This window comes from Erythranthe guttata, chromosome 12, assembly GCF_056151865.1.
Source record: "Erythranthe guttata isolate IM_541 chromosome 12, IM_541, whole genome shotgun sequence".
In the NCBI taxonomy this organism is placed as follows: Eukaryota; Viridiplantae; Streptophyta; class Magnoliopsida; order Lamiales; family Phrymaceae; genus Erythranthe; species Erythranthe guttata.
The window spans coordinates 16,068,139-16,088,821 of record NC_142544.1 but is presented as its reverse complement, the minus strand read 5'-3'; the positions used below and the strand labels follow the sequence as shown (position 1 = coordinate 16,088,821).

The 20,683-nt window shown below is 32.4% G+C and overlaps 2 protein-coding genes across 5 annotated transcripts; one reads left to right on the top strand and one right to left on the bottom strand.

The window, feature by feature from the left end:
• Nucleotides 1-447: 447 nt before the first annotated feature.
• On the bottom strand, nt 448-3,728 carry LOC105967615 (basic helix-loop-helix (bHLH) DNA-binding superfamily protein). 3 transcript variants are annotated; one of them, XM_088826405.1, is made up of 8 exons: nt 3,294-3,728; nt 1,913-2,790; nt 1,761-1,826; nt 1,622-1,690; nt 1,451-1,522; nt 1,153-1,356; nt 977-1,064; nt 448-846 (listed from the first exon to the last, which is right to left on the bottom strand). In XM_088826405.1, exons 2-8 carry the CDS (start codon nt 2,762-2,764, stop codon nt 809-811), a joined length of 1,389 nt encoding a protein of 462 aa, XP_088682531.1. In that variant the 5' UTR covers nt 2,765-2,790; nt 3,294-3,728; the 3' UTR covers nt 448-808. The 3 variants fall into 3 exon arrangements, with proteins under 3 accessions (XP_088682531.1, XP_088682532.1, XP_088682530.1); XM_088826406.1 differs by having other exon boundaries at nt 1,153-1,347; nt 3,294-3,647; XM_088826404.1 differs by lacking the exon at nt 3,294-3,728 and adding an exon at nt 3,209-3,275.
• An 11,446-nt stretch (nt 3,729-15,174) lies between these two features.
• On the top strand, nt 15,175-19,074 carry LOC105967658 (WPP domain-interacting tail-anchored protein 2). Of its 2 annotated transcripts, none has more exons than XM_012992272.2 (5): nt 15,175-15,711; nt 16,297-16,820; nt 16,914-18,007; nt 18,090-18,248; nt 18,590-19,074. In XM_012992272.2, the coding sequence occupies exons 2-5, from the start codon at nt 16,313-16,315 to the stop codon at nt 18,797-18,799; spliced, it is 1,971 nt and encodes a 656-aa protein (XP_012847726.2). In that variant the 5' UTR covers nt 15,175-15,711; nt 16,297-16,312; the 3' UTR covers nt 18,800-19,074. The 2 variants fall into 2 exon arrangements, 1 of the variants encoding a protein (XP_012847726.2); XR_016034761.1 differs by having other exon boundaries at nt 15,478-15,711; nt 18,085-18,248.
• The last annotated feature ends 1,609 nt before the right edge of the window (nt 19,075-20,683 follow it).

The following is a 20,683-nucleotide window of genomic DNA, read 5'->3' as shown; positions in this document are numbered from 1 at the left end:
ATTAAGAAAAAGCTCAAGCTCAAAAACCTCGAGTTCGAGTTTTAGCTTACACCCTCCAATTTGTGTGTGAGCATTTTGAGATCAATTTGGACCAATTCATCTTTCAAACTTTTTTAGTTTGTCTGTACATAGGTTAATTACAAAAATAAATCTTGAACTTTGAATTGTCTACGATAAAATTTAGTCAAGCTTCTAAATTGTGAATAAACCCTCTTAATATTTATTGCAGTGCTACAAATTGCACCATTTAAAAGTGGATCATAATTAAAAATAAATAAATAAATCTGAGGGATATGTTTCTTATTTTGAAAGTTAGATAAAACTGCAAAATTGCACAATATTTTTTAAAGAACTAAAAATTACTAGCAAATATGAGCCTCCCCAAATTACAAGCAACTACTAATCTTTCAATACAATAATAATATTTACAGGCTAAGAAAAAAGGAATAGACTGAACAAGAATAATAGCTCATACCCCAATCATAATTCAATAATGAAACACAAACCCTGATCTTGTTTTCCTCTAATCACTCAAAATACATAAAATTCGCACTCGAAAATAAGCCCGAACTCGAGCGTGGGCCCGCCTTACGATAATTGGATCGTAACTGCACAAAGGTCATGATTTTTCTATTGCTATCTAGGCTTTGTATCTTCTTGAATTTCCAGACAGGGGATAAGCTTCTGGATAGAGGAGTAGGTGAACTCTAATATTGCTGTCAGGCCCCCGGAAGATGGGTCTTTCAGCAAAGGATAAAAAGAAGGACCAAATTATTAAATACACATAAATTAAAATTTTAAGAAAAAATCAGGGTTCAGCTTTCATATGCCCTGGAGGTAGAGAACCTGAAAAAAAAATATATGCATTCAATTCAAGAACTTAAACCACTAAAAATGAAGTTAATTCAGCTATATATATAATGTGTGTGTGTGTATATATATATATATATATATATATATATATATATATATATACCACTTAAATCTTGGCTATTAGGAGGAGTGCTCGAGTTGAAGCCCATATGAACCACGTTGTGAAGCTCGTCCTCCCATACAGTCGGCACCTATATTGCAAAATGTAACAAAAATATTATTTAAAAAATCGATCTTTTTTATATGTAAATATGTGATGTTAAAAAAAGATGTATTTACTTGAGATGATGTGGATTCTTTAAAGCCTCCAATGACAGTAGCAGTCGATTGGAGATTAATCGTTCTTCGAAGAGATTCGGAAGAGTTGCTCGGGTGGCAAGCTTGGATTTGTGAAGGATGAATCGGCAGAAACGGCATTGTCATGTCGGTCGGAAAAACCATTGACGATGATGAAGATATGCCACCTCCTCGTGGCTGTATAATCTATCGTATCATCGGTTTATTTTATTACTTTTTTATTAGACGCAAAATACGGAAATTAAATTTATTTGTAGTCGAAGGTGAAACGTGTTCTTACATCCTTAGCTAGAAGCCCTTCGATATTGAAGTCCAAACGAGGATTCACCGTTGCAAGCTTCATTGACAGGAACTGAAAAAACAGAGTCGTAAATGCAATAATATATACATATGATCGAACACTGTATATATATATATCAATTGCTAATAAGTGGTTATCAATAAATAATACCTCGACCTGGCGCTGCAGCGACTGCACGTAATTGATTATTTCATCGAGCATTACCGCTTTCCCCGTGACCTGATAAGATAAAAATTAGGGATTTTAATTTAATAATTGAATTGTAAAATCAAGCCTACAAAGTACAAACCTTGCTGCAACCAGGTACAAGATCCTGAAGAAATTTCATCCTTTCACTAATCTTCTCCCTCCTCACCTACATTATTATCGATGTAATCAATCACCGAATTCAATTCAATAAAATGAATTAAAAAAAAAAATCTTTTACGGAAGACTCTTTACCCTCTCAGCAAGACTGTGGCTATTCGTGGCCTGACCTCTTCGAGCTCTAATGTGTATATAATCTTCCTTTGGTGGATCCGAGCTTTGGGACCCACCTTGCTTACCGTTTTTCCCACCGGACTTACCCGCCGAACTAGGGTTTTGATCGCTCGTTCGTTTAATTTCCTCCGTTTCTTTAACTGTCTCAATAGATGCCGTTTTCGTCGCTTCATTATTCTCCTCATTCTCACTGTTCTGCCCCCCTCCTCTCTTCCTCTTCTTACCACTGCCAGCCCCTTTGCCGGAAAACTCCTCTCCACCACCACCACCACGGCCGCTAAATTCAGCCTCGTCATCCGACCCTTCACCTCCTCGTTTCGCAACTTCTTCGTGAGGGCCCACAACAAGACCCTCGTGGGGACCACGCTCGAAACCCTCATGGGGTCCACGCACCACCATCGGGCCGGGCCCCCGGGAGGAGTAAGGAGGGTTCATAGGGTGGTCATGGATGCTGCTAAAAGGGCTCATCATTTCGCCGAAGCAAGAAAACCTAGCCGCTCGTTCGATAAACCCCGAATCGGCCGGAAATTGAGGGAGCATACCAGGCGGTAGAAAGATACCTAAACCCTGGCCGTTGATCGGCTGATCCCAAATCGGAGGGTGGAAAGAATCGGCCATGTGGCCGGAGGAACAGGCCGACGAATCCACCATGGAATTGCCCATCGGAATCATCCCAATTACGGACGAGTTTGTCAGATTATTCACACCAACTTGCCACTCCGAAGAAGACATGTTTGGTGTGTGGTAGTTTAGGGGGTCTTCGCCCCCCTTTTGTGGCTGCTCAACGTTAGTGCTCTTTCCAGACATATCCATCTTCTTCTTTTTCTTCTTCACATGAGCTACAAAATCAGCCAAACAGAGCACTAATCACTAACCACAAAAACAAGAAAAAACAAAAAAAAAACCTAAATTTCTAGGGTACGAGGTTGAGTTTCTTGAAAATGGTTATCTTTCAAGAAACAGCTGAACAGATAATTTTACACATAAATTAAATAATTATTAAATTGAATCGAATCAAAACAAAAAACAGAGCCCAGAAACATGTAACTGAATGCCACCACAACAGTGCTGCTACAGCTATTTTCCAAAGCTTTAATTTTTATTTTTTTTCACTGAAATTAAAGCAGCACCATTAATGCACAGGAAAAAAAACACACACAAACACACACAATAAATAGCTGAGACTGAGAGCCCCCCACAGTCAACAGAATCAGAGACATAATTTCAGCGTAATAAATAACTATAACAGACTCATACAGAAAACAAACACCATGGTCTGAGTAAACAGAACTAAAAGTGGGCAAAAATGCAAAATTTAATAAATAAAAATGAAGAAAGATACCATTTTGAGATTGTGGGCTGTCTTTAAGAACTTCTGTAGTGGTTTCTCTAACAGCGGTTCGAGGAGAAATTTTAAAAAAAAAACAAAAAAAAAAAAAGTTCACTTTTTTTTTTTTGTTTTTTGTTTTTTGTTTAGTTGGAAATTTGAATTTATGGGCTTGTTATTCAAACTTGAGGCTGTTACGTACTGGTGTACAGTGATCTGAGCATTCAAGAGAAACAATAAAGAAGGAGAGAGAGAGGTATACAAGATCAGAAACTAGAGAGAGAGAGAGTTAAATGAGATGTAGAGAGAGAAAATGGGGTTATTTATTTGAAGGAAGAGGAAAAGGGAAAGCTTAGAAGGAAAGATGGTGCATTTATACTACCCCTACACGCCTTTGCATAAATTACAGAGCTCTTCATCATTAACCACTAACCACCGCCACTGCTAATTAATTATTTCTTAAAATTTGTTTAAACATATTATTATCATTATTATTATTAAATCAGCTATTTTCTGATTTTCAAGAAAATAAATAAATACTAGTTTATAAAAGAAATTAGTTAGTACAGTGATTCGAAATTTGAATGAATGTCCAAGGTTGACTTTGTTTGCTATGGGGTGTGTTTTTTTTTTTTTTTTTTATAATATATATATTAAAATGTTATTTAATTTGTAAAATGGTATATACAAGTATATGTATAATTTGAAAATATTTTTCTATTACTCATCGGTCACATTTCTACATAATTAAGTTCGGGATGGTCTAACGGATGGAGCAAATAAGCATGTGTCAATTGACCAAAGTTCGAAATCTCTTGTCAACGGTCGCTAAGTCGAGCTAGTCACACAATATTAGCCTAATGTTGTTTACGTCTCTCGTATGCTCTTTGCTAACTATCATACAACAGTGTACGTTTACTATATGGTTGGTTGTGAAATAATTCGAATTTGAATTATCTTATTGCATGCACATAGCTTATTAACTATGTCTAGTGTAATTTATTTATATTTAAAAATATTCTTTTTTTTTCACTTCAACATTATTCTACCTTCTTCTCCATACTAAAAATATGTAATATTACCAAAGTATAATTGTTATCCAAACTTTAGTAGTAAGTCTCATGATTTGTAGCTTAAGGCATGTCATTAGTTTTACAGCTTTATTAGTTTAACTTTACTTTTGTTTGTGTACTTTGTGTGTGTGTGTGTGTTGTATGATTATTTTTTTAGTAATAAAAGATAAAACTGGCAAACTGACAATGCCAACTCTTAATACATTAGATTAATTAGTGAATTTACTAATCTTTTGAAGACAATGTCCTTGATTACTGATTGGAAGAAGAGCTAATTAAGTAGTAATTTTTTAATTAGGCTACTAGGCTTATTAGCTTTATCTAGCTTGTTTTCACACTTTTCTTGGCCACTTGGCCTTTGGGTTACTTCTATACCATGTCTACTAATCTAAGGAATATGCCTTATTTTCTTTTTAGTAAGTATATCTTAGTGGTTGGAGTAAGTAAGTCTGTGTCAACTGATTCATGTTCATGTTCGAATTTTTTTGTCAACAGTCGTTGTCGTTAGGTAGAGCTTGTCACACATGGTTAGTCTAGTGTGATTTATGGCTCTCGTATACTTTTCAAACTATTTACCACGTGGACCTATATAATTGGCTGCAGTTCATTCATTACTAAAAAAAAATTGCACCTTTGATAGCTTGAATACCATATATTTATAGGTATGTATTCCATGCCACGTATTTTTTTGCCCAAAAACATGGGAAAGGGACCAAACAATTAGTTAAAAGTTCCTATAAGGGATTCCTTTACCAATAGCACATTAATTTTTATTTTTATTTCTGTTTCGATATAAGTATCTCGCATTTTTAGTGGCTAAAAGTCGTAGAAAGTAGTGTAGACGCGTCTGTGAATGGTGGATGTTCATGACCATAAATCAAATTCGGTGTGAATTTTCAATTTTTCGTTGGTACATTTTGATTTTTTTTTTCCAGAAGTTCACTGACAATTTTCACAAATTAACTACTAGTTTTCAAACGTTCGCTAACAATATTATGCAATTTTCTGGGAGATTGCTGCTGTATTTTATTACTAACCAATTTTTTAAATCTCACTTCCAATTTTCAGAAATTTTACTATCTTAGTTTATTTAAAATAATTTCAACATTTCATTTTAGAAATTGTTAATACTAATTTTCAGTAATTCATTGCCAATTATCTTGATAGTACTAGCATGTTTTGTTAAGACATCTTAACAAAACATGCTAGTACTATCAAGATAATTGGCAATGAATTACAGAAAATTAGTATTAACAATTTCTAAAATAAAATGTTGAAATTATTTTAAATAAAATAAGATAGTAAAATTGAATGTCGACATTCAATTTTCAACCTCAATACATGTACAATCATTATTATTAATTTTCAGAAGTTCACGAAAAAACACAAGTTAAAATCAAATATTGCAGAAAAGCACCACGGGAAAAGATGCAGTCGACTTTTGTTAAAGTATATTATTTATCGCTTTTTAGAAAAAAATATATTTTAATTATTTGTAATAAGTAATAACGTTATAAATATCATGAAACATTTATTGTAACTTTCTCAATTCATTGGAGAGAATTAATATTGAAATGAAACAATTAACTTAAGGGGTATTTTAGTCAATTTATTAGATTATTTCTAGAATACGTATATGTTAATATTCTTAATGTTGTTTCGATTATCACTATAGGGTTCTACTGACAATTGAAATAAGGAAGATCGAGTAGTAAAATTTAGGGTAGCTTAGTTTATTTATGAAAACACTCTTCATTTTTTCCTAGTTACATTCACATCCTGCAATTTGTAAATTTCTTATATTTACACTCTTTTGTAGGGAGTTGATGTAGGAAATTTACAAGCTACTTGGGCATGTATGTAATTTCTATTAATATGGAGTTTTTTTTGTAATTACACTTTTCCTCAGGAGATGGTTGTTATTTATCCTAAAATATAAATGTCTGAATTATGATAATTTACCTAAAATATATATAATTCGCTACTTCTCACATAGAATGCGTCAATGCGGTTTATTTGACGTTGCACACATTGAAACACATCGGATAATTATTGACCGTTGATCAGTACATAATTATACACACAAACCATATGTACGTAAGTTTAGAAGACGATTATTTAACCACATCAATGGATAAAAATCACTTGTTGTGTATGACCGGTATAAGCATATCATTAACCCATTTGGAATACTACTCAAATATGTTGACCACGACTGTATTAAAAGAGGAACTAATTAAGATTATGAAATAATAATAATATTTTGCTAAGTTATTTATTTTTTTCTCAAATTAAAAAAAAAAACTATTTTTTTAAAACTGCTGCAGCTGTGTGTTGAAAGACTGACTGTCCTTTTTTTTTTTTTTTTTCTTTTTAATTATCTCATGTCATTATTAGTTGGCATTGGGACTTGCATACCTCAAAGATCCAAATCTTATAATCATCGAATCTGCTTTACATATTCTTAATTATACCAAATATTTAATCCAATAATTAATTAATTTAATCAAATAGTTTATGTAAGGACTAAAAATGATTTGTATTGATTGGGGTTGATTTTTCTAGGAACGTCTAGAAGCAAAAACCATGGCTCATCCAAAATATTCCATTTAAAATAATAAAACTACCAATTTTTTTTTTTTTTTTAGACAGTTGGATGAACATCTTAATATAATTCATTCCAGCTGTTTTATTTGAAATGAATCACTTCTTTTAAAAGTCATAAAATAAGACTTTTTTTTTTCTTTTCAGATAAATCATTTTTTGATATATGATGTGATATATCAACTATCAATTAATATTGTTGTTTAGATAACCCTTATGACACAGATTCATAGATTTAAGCGATGCCGGGATTTTAAATCAGAGGGACCGAATGCATTAAAAAGTTTATGATTTTTTTGGGTAAGTTATGCAAACCCCTGAATTTAGATTAAATTACAGAAAATGCCTTTGCTATTAATCCATAATTATCAATACCCTCTGACATGTTTCCGTATTACACAGATTTTTTACGATGTGATATTTTGTGGAATCTTTTTTAGTTGAGGGATTATTCCCAAAAAATATCGATTATACCCCTTGCATACGTGTGACATTACTTTCTGCTATTTTTTAAAGAAAAAATATTCCTCGACTCAAAAAGATTTCATGACAAATCACACCATAAGTGGTCGATGTAAGACGAAAACAAATGTTGGGTTTTTTTTGATAATTACAAATAGTTGGAGGTATTTTTTATAATTTAGCCTAAGTTCAGAAAAGTTTTTTCAACCTACCATTTTCTTTAAAAAAAATTATATAAAATAATAGGAATTTGAACAATATTGGTCTGCCACTGGAGATATATGTAACGGGAAACGAAATGTTAAATAGTATTATTTGTGTTTCATTCATATTGTTCATAATTTTAATATATTTCTCTATCTAACTTTGTCCATCCGCTTCGTTTACTCATATGTACACATGTGTATTTGCAAATGAACTCGTTTTCGTGCGATAATTAATTACTAGGTTGCTAATAATTTAGTTAACCGTGGAAAGAAATAATTTGATCGATAAATTCTCACTTTAGAAAGTGGAAAGATCGTAAATTATGAACTTAGTCAACCAATTTGAAACTGCATTTAGCATTTCCTATCGAGAACTAAGGTTAAAATAAAAACCTATCCAGAATTTGAAGTTATTACTCAACTTTTTGCAGTAAATAACTTATTCGGGAATGTAAGTATATTGTGATTATTTTTGTTAGTTAAATAGTACTCCCTCTGTCCCATATTATATGTCTTTTTAGAGAGTTTTTCTTGTCCCAAATTATTTGTCATTTTAGATTTTCAATGCATCATTAATTGCACTATTTTCAATTTTACCCTTTATCACTCCTAATTAGTTAGTTGTAAAACAATTAATGTCAAGGATATATTAGTATTTTCCTATGTTTTTTACTATAATCTATACACATTTATTGATTTTCTTAATATGTGTGCAACAACCTAAAACGTCACTTAAATTGGGACGGAGGGAGTATTAAATACAACAGATTTCTACCTAAGTTACATGAATGTATACGTACATTGCATACACAAGAAACCATGGGCAAAAATCTACAACAAGATAGTAAAAACTAAAAACAAGAAGACGATGAAATAAAAACAACCTACCACCCCTCACCCCCTTTATATATATTTATAAAAATAAATAAATAATAATAAAAATTAAAAAAGTTGATTAGATTCCTTTGGTAGGGCTCCTTTTATTTTATCCTCCAATTAGAATATACATAGCCACGGATGTCACGAATAGGGCGTCGCCACGTGGAATTTTGTGCTCTCGTTATTGATTAGAGTTTGTACATGTAAAAACAATATAGATTTAGCCTATGCAATTAAAATAATACTTAGAGTGAGAGTTGTTTCATGGTTGGCATTTGGCTCTTCTTTTCGAAAAGCTAAAAAAGATAAATTAATTAATAAATTAATAATTAATAGAAAATAATAATAATAATAATAATAAATCCCTTCAAGCAACATGAAATTGGAGATTTCGAGTTGGGGATTCGAGATAGCTTTACAATTCTTTAACATTTAACCAAAACCTCTTTCTTTAATTTGATGATTACTCTCTCTCTTTATATATACTCCCTCCGTTTTAAAATAAATGTCGTTTTGAGCTGTTGCACGCTTATTAAGAAAATTAATAAATATGTGTGGATTTTAGAAAAATACGTATAATATGACTAAAATACCCATATGCTTAATTATATCTCAACTAATTAAGAGTAATAACTAATAAGGGCATAATTGAGAAAACAATAATTAATGTATCATTGGAATTATAAAGTGACAGATGATATGGAAAAAAAAACTCCCCAAAGTGAGAGTTAATTTGGAACGGAGGGAGTATTTTTTTTTAATTGACAAAAGAAAATATATATATATATATATATATATATATATATATATATATATATATATATATATATATATATATATGTGGGTGTGTACACGCTTTGGAGATTTTGATAAAGTAAAGTTGGTTTGGAGCTTTAATCAATTAGAAGGAAGCACGGTTTGAAATTATGTCAAATCCATCACTGTACTTAATTTGTGAGTAGTGGTGAGTAATAAAAATTTATGGAAATACGTGCATGTTAATTAAAATTAAATCAATCCTATGATTACGTATTGCGTGCTAATTATTATTATTATTATAAAGTATTGTACATTGTGATTATTAATTTCTGGTCAAACCCACTAGTTAAGTACTAGTTCAGATTCATAACAGCTAATTCAATCAGTGTTTACACTAATGTTTCTTTATGTTTCTTAATTCACTAGGAATTAGGTCTAATATGTACAAGTATAGGTGTGCATATTAAGATTGGCATGTATCGGTTTTATCGGTCAGTTAATCCAGTTTTGATCTATTTTTCTTCGTCGATAACTGATAATTAATTGGTCCATATAGTTGGCTCGTTAATTTTGACTGACCCGTATATAAATGAGTCGGTCGATGGTTTTCAGTTTACTTAAAAATCGGTTGGTTAATATTAACAAACCAACCGAATTTTTAATAATAAAAATCTATTATAAAATTTTAAATGTAATTCTTATTTTTTATAAGTTAAAATAATATATAAAAGTCTTATTTCTATTTTACAAATATTTACATACGATTTCTATTTAAGATTCTTATTTTATATTCCTCATTATATATGGGCAAATTACGGTCACTCCTCTGAGGTATGGTGGTCATATTACGAAAAAAAAACCCCTTGTTTTGGTAATTACAACACCCCCTCCTTTTAAATATTTTTACATAAAACTTATGTAATTCGGTTATTTACCGAACCAAATCGTATATCCAGTTCGGTAAAATGTATGAAATGTTGTTGTAACGAAATTTCGGTCCAGTTTTACCGATTTAACATCCCTAAATTTACCTCTGGAGGGGTATTTTCGTAAGATAATACATAGTTGAGGGGGTGGCTATAATTACCCAAACAGAAGCGGTGTTTTCGTAATTTGACCATAACTTAAAGGGTGGCCGTAATTTGCCCTTATATTTACTTGTCGTAGAAATTTAGTATAAAAAAAACTCTTAATTTTAAAGTTCATATTTTTCCTATATAAGTTTTCTCAAAATTTTGAATATCTTATGATTTTTCTTTAAAAAAAAATAGATTCCGATAATTTAATACCAATAACAACCAATTATTTACCCGACAAAGTCGGTTGACAACCATATCCGACTCATAACAATCGAACCAGTAATGATTTTCAATATTTTGCAAAATCGCTTGGTCGAATCGGGTAGGTAAGTGACCGATCGGTACCCAAACAACCCATGCCCAAGTCTAGTGCATAGTGTGTACATAGTTTTTTTCTAAAAGAAAATTAAATGTACTAATTAGGGCTGTGCATGGATCGGTTTTAACCACCAACCAACCCATTTTCGACCCACAATTTGTGATGGTTAATCAACCATCAACCGACCCATTTAAGTTGGGTCGATAATGTCAACCAACCCATGTATAGTTGGGTCGATAATGGTTTCTAATATGCTAAAAAGTTGGTTAGTCGGTTAATATCGGCCAAACAACTTTATACATTAATTTAGTATTTATTAATTTTAATTAAAATATTTAATATTTTTAATTTCAAATTTCTATTTTATATCACATCTATTAAATTGTTTAATATTTAACAAAATCCTAAAATCAATAAATCAAACATAATTACCTAATTTTAACTATTTTAATTTTAAGACATATAGTCTAAATATTTGGACGATTATTATTTGTTGAACTATTTATGTTTAATCGCAATATATATGCCCGTAATATTTTGAATTTTTTATTTGAATATTATTGAACTAGTCACATTTGATTTATAAAAGATATAGCGTTGTAACAAGTAATAAAATATTAATAAAAAATTAAAAAAAATATTTAGATGGATGACCCATCAACCAAACCACCAACCAACCCATTAAATTGGTTTTCAACCATCACCCAACCCATGTAGGTTGGGTCGATAACGGTTTCCAATATTTACCAAAGTTGGTTGGATGGGTTGGGTTGGTTTTATGGCTGGTTTTTAACCAAACCAACCAACGCACAGCCCTAGTACTAATACAAACACAAGTCCATAAATTTGAGGAAATAAGCAAAATATTAATGTGAAGTGACAAAGATGGAGTAACATTGCATGTTCAAATGCATACTATGATATCTACTCCACATAAGTAGAGCATGGTCCATATAGCATCTTAATTAAAAGCACTCGTCTTTTTTTTATTTTTTCAACATTTGTTGGCTACTATACTTTATGTTTTTTTGCCTCTACAAACTCTTTCCACACAACCCAATTATTAAATGCTTATTTTCTCATACCAAAAAAATAAAAAATAAAATTGATTTAGTATATGGTAATGACATGACAATTCACCAAACTAATGTTTCTTTTATTTATTTATTTATTTATTTATATTTGGGGTGTGAATTTCATGCAAATATGATTACTCAACATGGTGAGAACATTGATAAATGATTTCCCCTCAAAGCTACTTTTGGTTCTTTTTTTTGGGCCATATCTAAAAGAGTTATTTTTTTAATTAATTAATTAATTAATTTATTTATCAATCACATCTAAGAGAGTTGAAGCAAATAATATAATGCACAATCACTCGAGTTTATTCCTTAAAGTTATGTTCGAGTCGAAGATTTGATTGAGAATGCGTTGGATCATTGCATCGTGCTTCATAATTGAACAAATGATTACCCTCGGTCGATCAAGTCAAATGTCATTAATAAAATAAAATAAAGCTCGTAAGTTTTGTAGTAGGAACGAACATTGTATAAGTCAATTTTCGACCAATTGAATTTGAAACTGGTGGACTAAAGCCAAATTTGATTCAATTAATTTAGATTCTTCTGAACATAAATCAATCACATAACGAGACATTATAACAATTGAGAGTTGGTTTAGCTCTATGATTACGTGGGAAGTATTGGTTTAGGTATATCAGATTAGTGCTGTAAATTAGCCGAGCCTGACTATTTTGGCGAACTCGAATTCGACTCGTCAGAAAGCGAATTCGAGTTAGAATTTTTATCGAGTCGACTCAACTCATTTAGACGCCTGTTTCAGATAATGATGTGCGTATCAGATAATGATGTGATCTACCAATTTGGAACCAACTTCATCACTTTTGTTAATTCATTAACTTAGATATGGTATTCTATGTTAGGTCAAAGTGGGTTGTATATGAATAAGATTCTTAAAAGCATGAAAGTTGCAATAAAATAAAAAAAATGCAATATAATTATTAATTAGTTCGGAAAAATGAAAGCGACAGCTAATAAATAGATTATTTTCTTGCCGTTAAAAAAAATAAAATAAAAAATAAAGAAAAATTGAAGTGGTGTCACAATCACAAGGATTGTTAATCATAAAGAGAGTGACATAGATTGTCTTTCATAAATTAACAATCAACTGAAACAGGATTAAAGTTATCAACTTATCAATCTATCCCGATTTATGTAAACCCCACCAATAAAGATTTGCCTAACTATCCCATATTCGTGGGATAGATAGATATTACATGTATTAGTTGGATGTCTACTCATTCTTTTCGATTTTGGTTTTCTTATTTTGGAAATAATTATATTTTATTTATTTTACTTGTGTTTTTTTTAGGGAAATTTAAATTATTTGGATAATTTATACTCAATTAATTTTTATTTATTTTTTATTGAATTGATTGGCTTAGATAAATAGGCTCTCCAAGTTACACTTTCCATATGATTAGGTTGAACTCGAATAATGGATGATGTTTATCTTAGTAGTGACTTTAGGCCAAACTTTTCTTGCACTTTGGTCCTTTTTGTACCTTTAGTTTTAGTGTTAAGAAAAATAAATTATAAAAAGTGTAAATGGAGAAAAAACGTGAGAAAGTCGTACGACCATAAGCTGGTTCAGTGAAATGATCTGTATTGCAAGCTCCATTTACGACGCGCGAACCAGTCTATTGATCACGAGTTGATTTTTCATCGACACTGATCAGTGAAATGATCCGTATTGCAAGCTCCATTTACGATTCAATTTATCTCATACGGCCAACCGACAGTTTGATTAAGAGTCGATTTTGGAACATTTTTTTTAATTTTCTTTTCATCGATTGTGATTCAAAATTTTCTGATTTAGGGACAATAACTTCCATTCCAAATTCAAAAAAATGGATTTCCACTTTTTTTTGAAAATTACACTTGTATTGTCAATAACATCATGTATTTTATAGATTAGGTGACAAAAATTTGGATTTTTCATTTATTTCGCCCATTTCGATCAGAAAATTTCTGATTTTGGAACAACTTATTTAATTGCAACTTTTTTTATTTTTTGACATGAAACTGAAATTAGTTATTCACTTTAAATAGATGTTTTTTTTTTTGAAAGTATGAACTCGGATCCGTCTAATTTCCACCACTACGTATAAATTTAAAACAAAAAATCGTTGAACAGATAGTTCAAACTAAATAAATACAAATCGTGAACCATCGGAACTATCCGAACCAAAAGTTCGTAATCCGCCCCAAAACCAACAATTTTACGATTCATTATATCGCGGTTCCGGAACCTAAGTTATATATTACAAAAGGTTTGGGCTTGGTATCATTCATGGACGTATAATTAAATTGGCCCATCCTAATAAATTAAATACTACCAAAATAATAGGGTTTTTCATTTATTTTTCTTGGGCCATAATTAAAATTAAAAGCCACGTGAGTCTTAATGAGAGAGCTCCAGCCTATATAAGACAGCCCAATAAGCTTCCATCCTCTCAGTTTTAATCTCTCTTAACTCCTATTTTAAGATTTAAGTTAACTTTATTAACCAAGAAAATAATTGCATTTGCTCAAACATAATTAAAAGAAACGAAATAAAACTAGAAAATAAAAAAAAAATGCTGTATATTGAGTTTCCAAATTAGAAATTACTATATAAGAACGATAATCGAACGGGTAGAAACTAGAAACGAGTATTTCGGAATTTGTACCTATTCGAGTTGTGAATTTACAAAAGAAATCACCTTTTTCCAGACAATCTTCAAAACGCCTATTTTCGGTTCATTTTATCTTAGGAGCCAAACGAGCCCTTAAATAACATATAATATCCGGCCAAATTCGGGATGGAAGGGGTGTTCATTCGATACGTACCGAACGGTAACGGAATTTCGGTACTTCAAAAGTTTGTGCGTTTACAGTACCAAACTATTCGGTTCGGTACGATTTTTTACCGAACTAATTCGATTTTTTCGGTTGGGTATTAGTAAAACCAAAAGTATATTTCAATATGTTAAAAACATTTAAAAAAAAAAATTCAAACTAATTAATTCTTGAATTCGATATTCAAATTTCCCTAAAAAAATAATCATCAATATAGACTAATTTGTAAATAATGAAAAAATATCAATCAATCTAAAAGTATTTTACAATTTATTATAACCTTAAAAAAAATTAAAATAAAAGAAAAAAAATATACATATACAATATACAATGTACAATGTACCGAATACTAAACATACTTTTCAGTTTGATGTTTGGCACGTAACGAACTTTTGGCTCGATTCGGTTCGATCTATTTACCAGTTGACCGAGTGAACGCCCCTAAAAACTTAAATACTCCATATTTATCTTGAACCATGGGGGCGTTAACTAAACTTATTGTAGAAGAGCGTGTTGTGGGCCCACATCGATATTCCCTTTTGGTACCTTTGTTGTCATTTTTAGTTTGTTTTAATCATTGGTTCAAAATCCCACTACTTTTAAATTACTACTTTATCTTATTTCGTGCCACAATTTGAGTAGCCTTGCTCTCTCTAATAAATAAATCTTTTATCACCATATAACTATACATTAATCATTAATTAACAAAGTAATTACATTTGATGTAATTACGCCTCATAAATACCGTGATTGACAAATCACAATGCAGCTAATGATCATATTCTCCTTCTTATTACCATCATGTAATTAATTAATTTAATCATGTAATAAAAATATTAAATATTCAAAAAATATTTACAGAAGCAGCTACTAACTACATCCACCGATTCCACCAAACAGTTGACCTCTGAGTTGTGTGTGTATATATATATGTATGTATCCACGGCTCACGTTAGCACCCCACCCTCTGTTCTGCATCAAATATTCCACAACAAGACTTTTCATTTTACTTCCGAGCTGATGCTTCGTACGTTAAACCAAACGGCAGCGTATTAATTACAAGAAATCATTACATGATTTTGTCACTACACTGAAGAGATCAAGAAACAACCCACCAACTATTTTGCTCAAGGTATGCACTTTACCCAAGAATTGCTCTTTTTTTTTTTTTTTGTGATTGATTAGTAATTTATTGTGGGTTTTTGTGTAATTAGTGGATTATGCTGTTTGATTAATTGGTTCTTTATTTTGTTTTCAAGATTGCTTTTTTAAGTCTGGTAATATGGATATATTTCAATTGAGAGGTGCTTGATTTTACTTCTTTAATTAGTGGAATTAAAGGGATGGGAAAGTAGAGCAAGATTGATTCTAGAGTAACAATGGTGACCTATACATCTATATATGATATATGTATAGGTTTAAGAGAATCTTGAAATGTAAACTATTGGTAAATTTGCCTAGATTGTTGTTTGTTGCTATATGTTTTTTCTTATGATTTGGGGGGCCTCGGTTAGATGGGAGAAGGGTCCGGTTCGACTCGGCCCGGACCAGAGTCAACGGGTCGGTTAATCGGGTCAATGGGTCGATGAATCGGACCCTCTACTAGAACTAGGATTCATTGTGGTGTTTTTCAACTTTTATTTATAGTGCTTTTCTAAGCAGCGAAATTCAAGATTGGATTTTTCGGTGAAACCCCATTTCGTTGTTTGTGTTATAGATTGCGTGTTGTTGGAATGGCGAGCAATGTAGTAGCTGCGATTATCGCATCCGATATTGCTGATCCAGACATGCAAAAGTTCTTGCACGATGATGACGTGGAATTACAGAATGCCCTAAAAATATCCGACGAAGTGGAAATGACCTTAGCCTACTCCTCCGAAAAGCTCGCAAATTTGGAGAATCTCTTACTGAATGTCTTAGCTGGCGAAAACGATATCGAAGCCATCGATTTCCAAAACGATAACATTTCAGCGGAATTTATCGAAAAAGCTTTCACATTCGATCTGCTCTATGCCATACTAAATCTCGAGCTAAGAGAGATGGACAATGTAACAGCCAATCTTCAAGACCTAATTCTCGTTGCCCTTAATAAAATATCTCTTCCCGTAAATTCTAAAGAATGTCTCACTAAATTGCACGATTCTGAGGGTTTATTAAAACAGTCACAAGAGCGTATTCTCGAGATGAAGATTCAATTAGCTAAGTTGCAGATGACATCGTTCATCTTCAAACAAAACGAATGTAAGTACATGTCTTTTTTTCCATTTTTTCCACCTCGATTTTAAAACATCTATCTTTTTTTACTTGCTGATATGTTTTTTTTTTGAATCACAGTTAAATCCGACTTGTATAATACGGGTGTAAAGGGAGAGCTTCGTTTAGCAACCACGGAATGGAAGCCCGAAGCGCAAACAGCCGAACAAAGACGTGTCTTAAGAATGTTGGAAATATCTCTCGCAAGAGAGCTCGATCTTGAAAAGAAACTGACAGAGGTGATACAAAACGAGGAAGATTTAACGTTTAAGATAGGTTTGTTAGAAAAAGTCTCGGTTTGCATGGAAGAAGCTGCCGAGGTTGCATGGGGAAGGTTCTTAGAAGCCGATAATACATCCGAAGTTTTAATGGGAATTTCGAAAGAAATGCTCGGAAAAGTTCAGGTTTTTCATTTCAATCTCATTAGTTCAAATAAAAGAGAGCAAGAGTTAAAATCCGAAATCCAAGATTGTACTAGTCGGTTAAACGAAAAGGAAACTTCAATCAAGAATCTCAACGAAGAAGTCACGGGGTTAAGAGAAAAAGCCCAGAAGCTCGAAGAAACCGAATCCCGCCTCGAAAAAGTCAACGCATTGACCGAAAAAAGTCAACAGCAGCTTCGAGCAATGGAAAGCGAAATCGAATCTTTAAAAGAGAATCTATACGCTGCAGAGAGTAGGGCGGTCAGTGCAGAAGAAAAAGTTGCGAACTTGACAGAATCGAATATCGAACTGACCGAAGAGCTCGATTTTCTCAAAGGCAGTAACGACAGCTGTACGAAAAAGGCGAGCTTATTCGAGAAGCAGTTACGGGATTTGGATATTCAGCTGCAGCATTCTAGGGCAACCTCCGAAGCAAGCCAAGAGCAGCAGAATATGCTGTACACTGCGATTTGGGACATGGAAACGTTAATCGAGGAACTGAAACAAAAAGTCGCGAAAGCTGAGAGCAAGACAGAGGTCGCGGAGGATCGGTGCGTTGTAATATCGGAGACAAATGCGGAACTTAATAAAGAACTCGTCTTTTTGAGGAGTAGAGTGGGGTTGATGGAGGCTTCTTTGAAGGAAAATGATATCGAGAAAAAATCGAGAGCGAAAGAAATTAGTATTAAAAGTGATCTTATTATGGATATGGTTATGCAGTTAGCGACGGAGAGGGAACGTATACAGAAACAGGTGCGTTTATTATTATTATTTTTTATTTTTGCAAGTGAATATGAGTAAAATAGAAAATGGGTTGACTTAATTTTCAGTGCAGTTGACCTCTTTGGCAAAGGAAAACAAATTGTTGAGAGAGAGATTTAAGAAAGAAGAGAGAAATGCGGATATAACTCGGCGAGACGGGATTGAATCGGTTGTTGAGTCCGTAGAAGCTTCTTTGATTAAAGAGACTGAGATCTCGTCGGAAAGCTTTCAAGTAGGTTTCTTTTATTTTGATCCTTTAAATATCTAAATTGTTTCTGTTGGTTACGAAAATATATGCGAGAAAAATCGGTTCTTTTTCTTGAAAACGTCCTTCTTGAATTGCATACTTTTGAAGTGTGAAAATTGGTATTACGAATTAGATTGTCTCGTGTTCAGCCCTCGAAGATTCTTGTCTAGGCGACGCTAATAACACCCGATTTTATTTATTTATTTTGTTTTTTTTTTGTTTTTTTTTTTAACATTAGATGATGATAGTTGTTCTTCGGATAAGATTTTGGGATAATTAATTAGCTCTTATGAACATGCCTGCGTTTTGTTATGACAATAATGTAGGTGGAGAAATCAGTCGTAAATGAGAATGCAACAGAGTCTTCCAGTTCGACAATCGGCAACACAAATTTAGTAATTGCGAAAGACGAGAGCTTTGTAGAGACTGGTAAATCTCGAAAAAAGGCCTATATTTTCGTGGCGATTTTTGTTGTGTTGGTATCGATTTTGGCAACACAATTATTTCAACGAGAATTTGCTGCTTCCAAAGTCTGAACCTTTTAAAAAGTTCGATTCTTGACATTTTCGGACCACACTTGTGTGTGAGTATAGTATATGTACCTCTTGTGCAAATGTTGTTTGTATACTATGTTTCTTCTTCTTCGGATAATCAATCAATCCCTCAAAGGTAGTGTCACTATGTAAATTTTTCCTAGTCTCAATAGGCATCTTTCTATTCTTTTCTTCCTTCGTTTTTTTTAAATTTTTTTTAACGTCTGTATTGGTTATTTTTTGGTCGAATGATCACAATTTATTTATTTATTTTTTTATGTATTCGTCTATTTTTTTGGTTGAATATCATAATAGGGACCTGTATTGGTCTATTTTTTCTTTTTATTTATAAACCTAGCAAAAAAATAATATAATATATAATATATATATTCTGGACCATTCCAAAATTGGGGGTATATGTTTACACTTACAGCATTCTATTTTATTTTTTATTTTTTTACTATAGAAAAGTTGTGGAAATGGGATATTGGGATGTATTGTATTGGTGAAAAGTTACAAACTTTATTTGAAGTGAAAAACTAAACCCAATTTTAAAATTAAACTTTGGGTTGAAAAACTTGTTCCACTCTACTCTCAATTGCATCGATTTGTCTCTATATTTGAAATATTGTCTCAATATGGCCCTATCCGTTAGTTTTCAAACCTTTGACCTTACACTGTTTGATCTAAGTCTGAAAATTATTAAAAAGTCATCCTTCACAGTTTAAATAATTATTAAAAAAATTAAAAATAAATTGTGGGAAAAAGTGATATTGACAACTAACGACAAGGGCCATACTGAGACAATTTTTCAAGTATATGGGGTCAAATCGATGCAATCGAGAGTAGAAGGGGGTAAATTAATATCGAGCCAAAGTAGGGGGGGGGGGGGGGGGGGGGGGGAATCGATGCAATTGAGAGTAGAAGGGGAAAAAGTGACACCGAGACAAAGTAGAAGGGTGAAAGTGGAATTTACCCTATTTTATATTATATACATTATTTAAATAAAAAATAAGACATAAAACATAAAAATAAAAATAATAGATAAGGCTTGCGAGCCGGCTTGTGAGCTCACGAACAACTAAAAACTGGCTCGAGCTCGGCTCACAGAGAACTCGAGCTCAAACTCATAAAGCTCGAGTCCGAGTTTGAGTTTTTTTCGAGCAGACTCATCGAGCTCATGAGTCGGCTCGGCTCGTTTACCACCCTAGTGTCAAATCAAAATTTATTTCGGCATCCACATTGAATAATACATTTGCTCAATGTTTATTAATTTTATTTGGTAATAACAAGATTATAATTTAATTTTTAATTAGGAATAATTTAATTGTAGGTTGGAAGCTAAAAAAGAAATATTGATACATTGCATCTAGTGATGAACAGCGGCCGAAGCCGGCCTCAATTAATTTAGTCCGCTCAGCCCGCAATATAATTCCTAGGGTTGAGCCTCAGTTTTACTCTGCGGGCTGGGCCGGGCGATGGGCTGAGCCCGCAGGCCAGACTAGCCGTCCTTAATGGGCCGGGTGGGCCATTTGTACACCACTAATTGCACCTCTCCTAGGAATTGAACATTTAACAAACTCATAATTAATAGAACTCAGACTTCGAACCTGATTTTAACATATTTCTATTTTGATTTTGGCAAAATTCGAAACACGAAAAGTCTTTTAGGTTAGCTTTCTAATCCAACTTAAATCTGCTAGATAGGATGTCGTGTGACAAAGTTATGCATGAATGAGTCACATTTTGAATTTTAGATACCTCAATACATCAAAGTTGTGGGCAATATCCATTGATTCATGTATATCTTTCTCGTCCGACATCCAATTTTGGTGATTCAAGTTGGATTATAAAACTAACTCAGAATAAAAAATGATCAAAATCACG

What these genes read in the sequence shown, in the direction of transcription:
- LOC105967615 (XM_088826404.1), bottom strand. An exon ending in AAGGGCTTCTAGCTAAGGAT is followed by an intron (nt 1,357 to 1,450) that starts GTAAGAACACGT and finishes ATGATACGATAG; the next exon opens with ATTATACAGCCACGAGGAGG. An exon ending in TAATAGCCAAGATTTAAGTG is followed by an intron (nt 847 to 976) that starts GTATATATATAT and finishes TTTTTTTTTCAG; the next exon opens with GTTCTCTACCTCCAGGGCAT.
- LOC105967658 (XM_012992272.2), top strand. Translation starts at nt 16,313, where the DNA reads ATGGCGAGCAATGTAGTAGCTGCGATTATCGCATCCGATATTGCTGAT. An exon ending in CATCTTCAAACAAAACGAAT is followed by an intron (nt 16,821 to 16,913) that starts GTAAGTACATGT and finishes TTTGAATCACAG; the next exon opens with TTAAATCCGACTTGTATAAT. An exon ending in GGGAACGTATACAGAAACAG is followed by an intron (nt 18,008 to 18,089) that starts GTGCGTTTATTA and finishes TTTTCAGTGCAG; the next exon opens with TTGACCTCTTTGGCAAAGGA.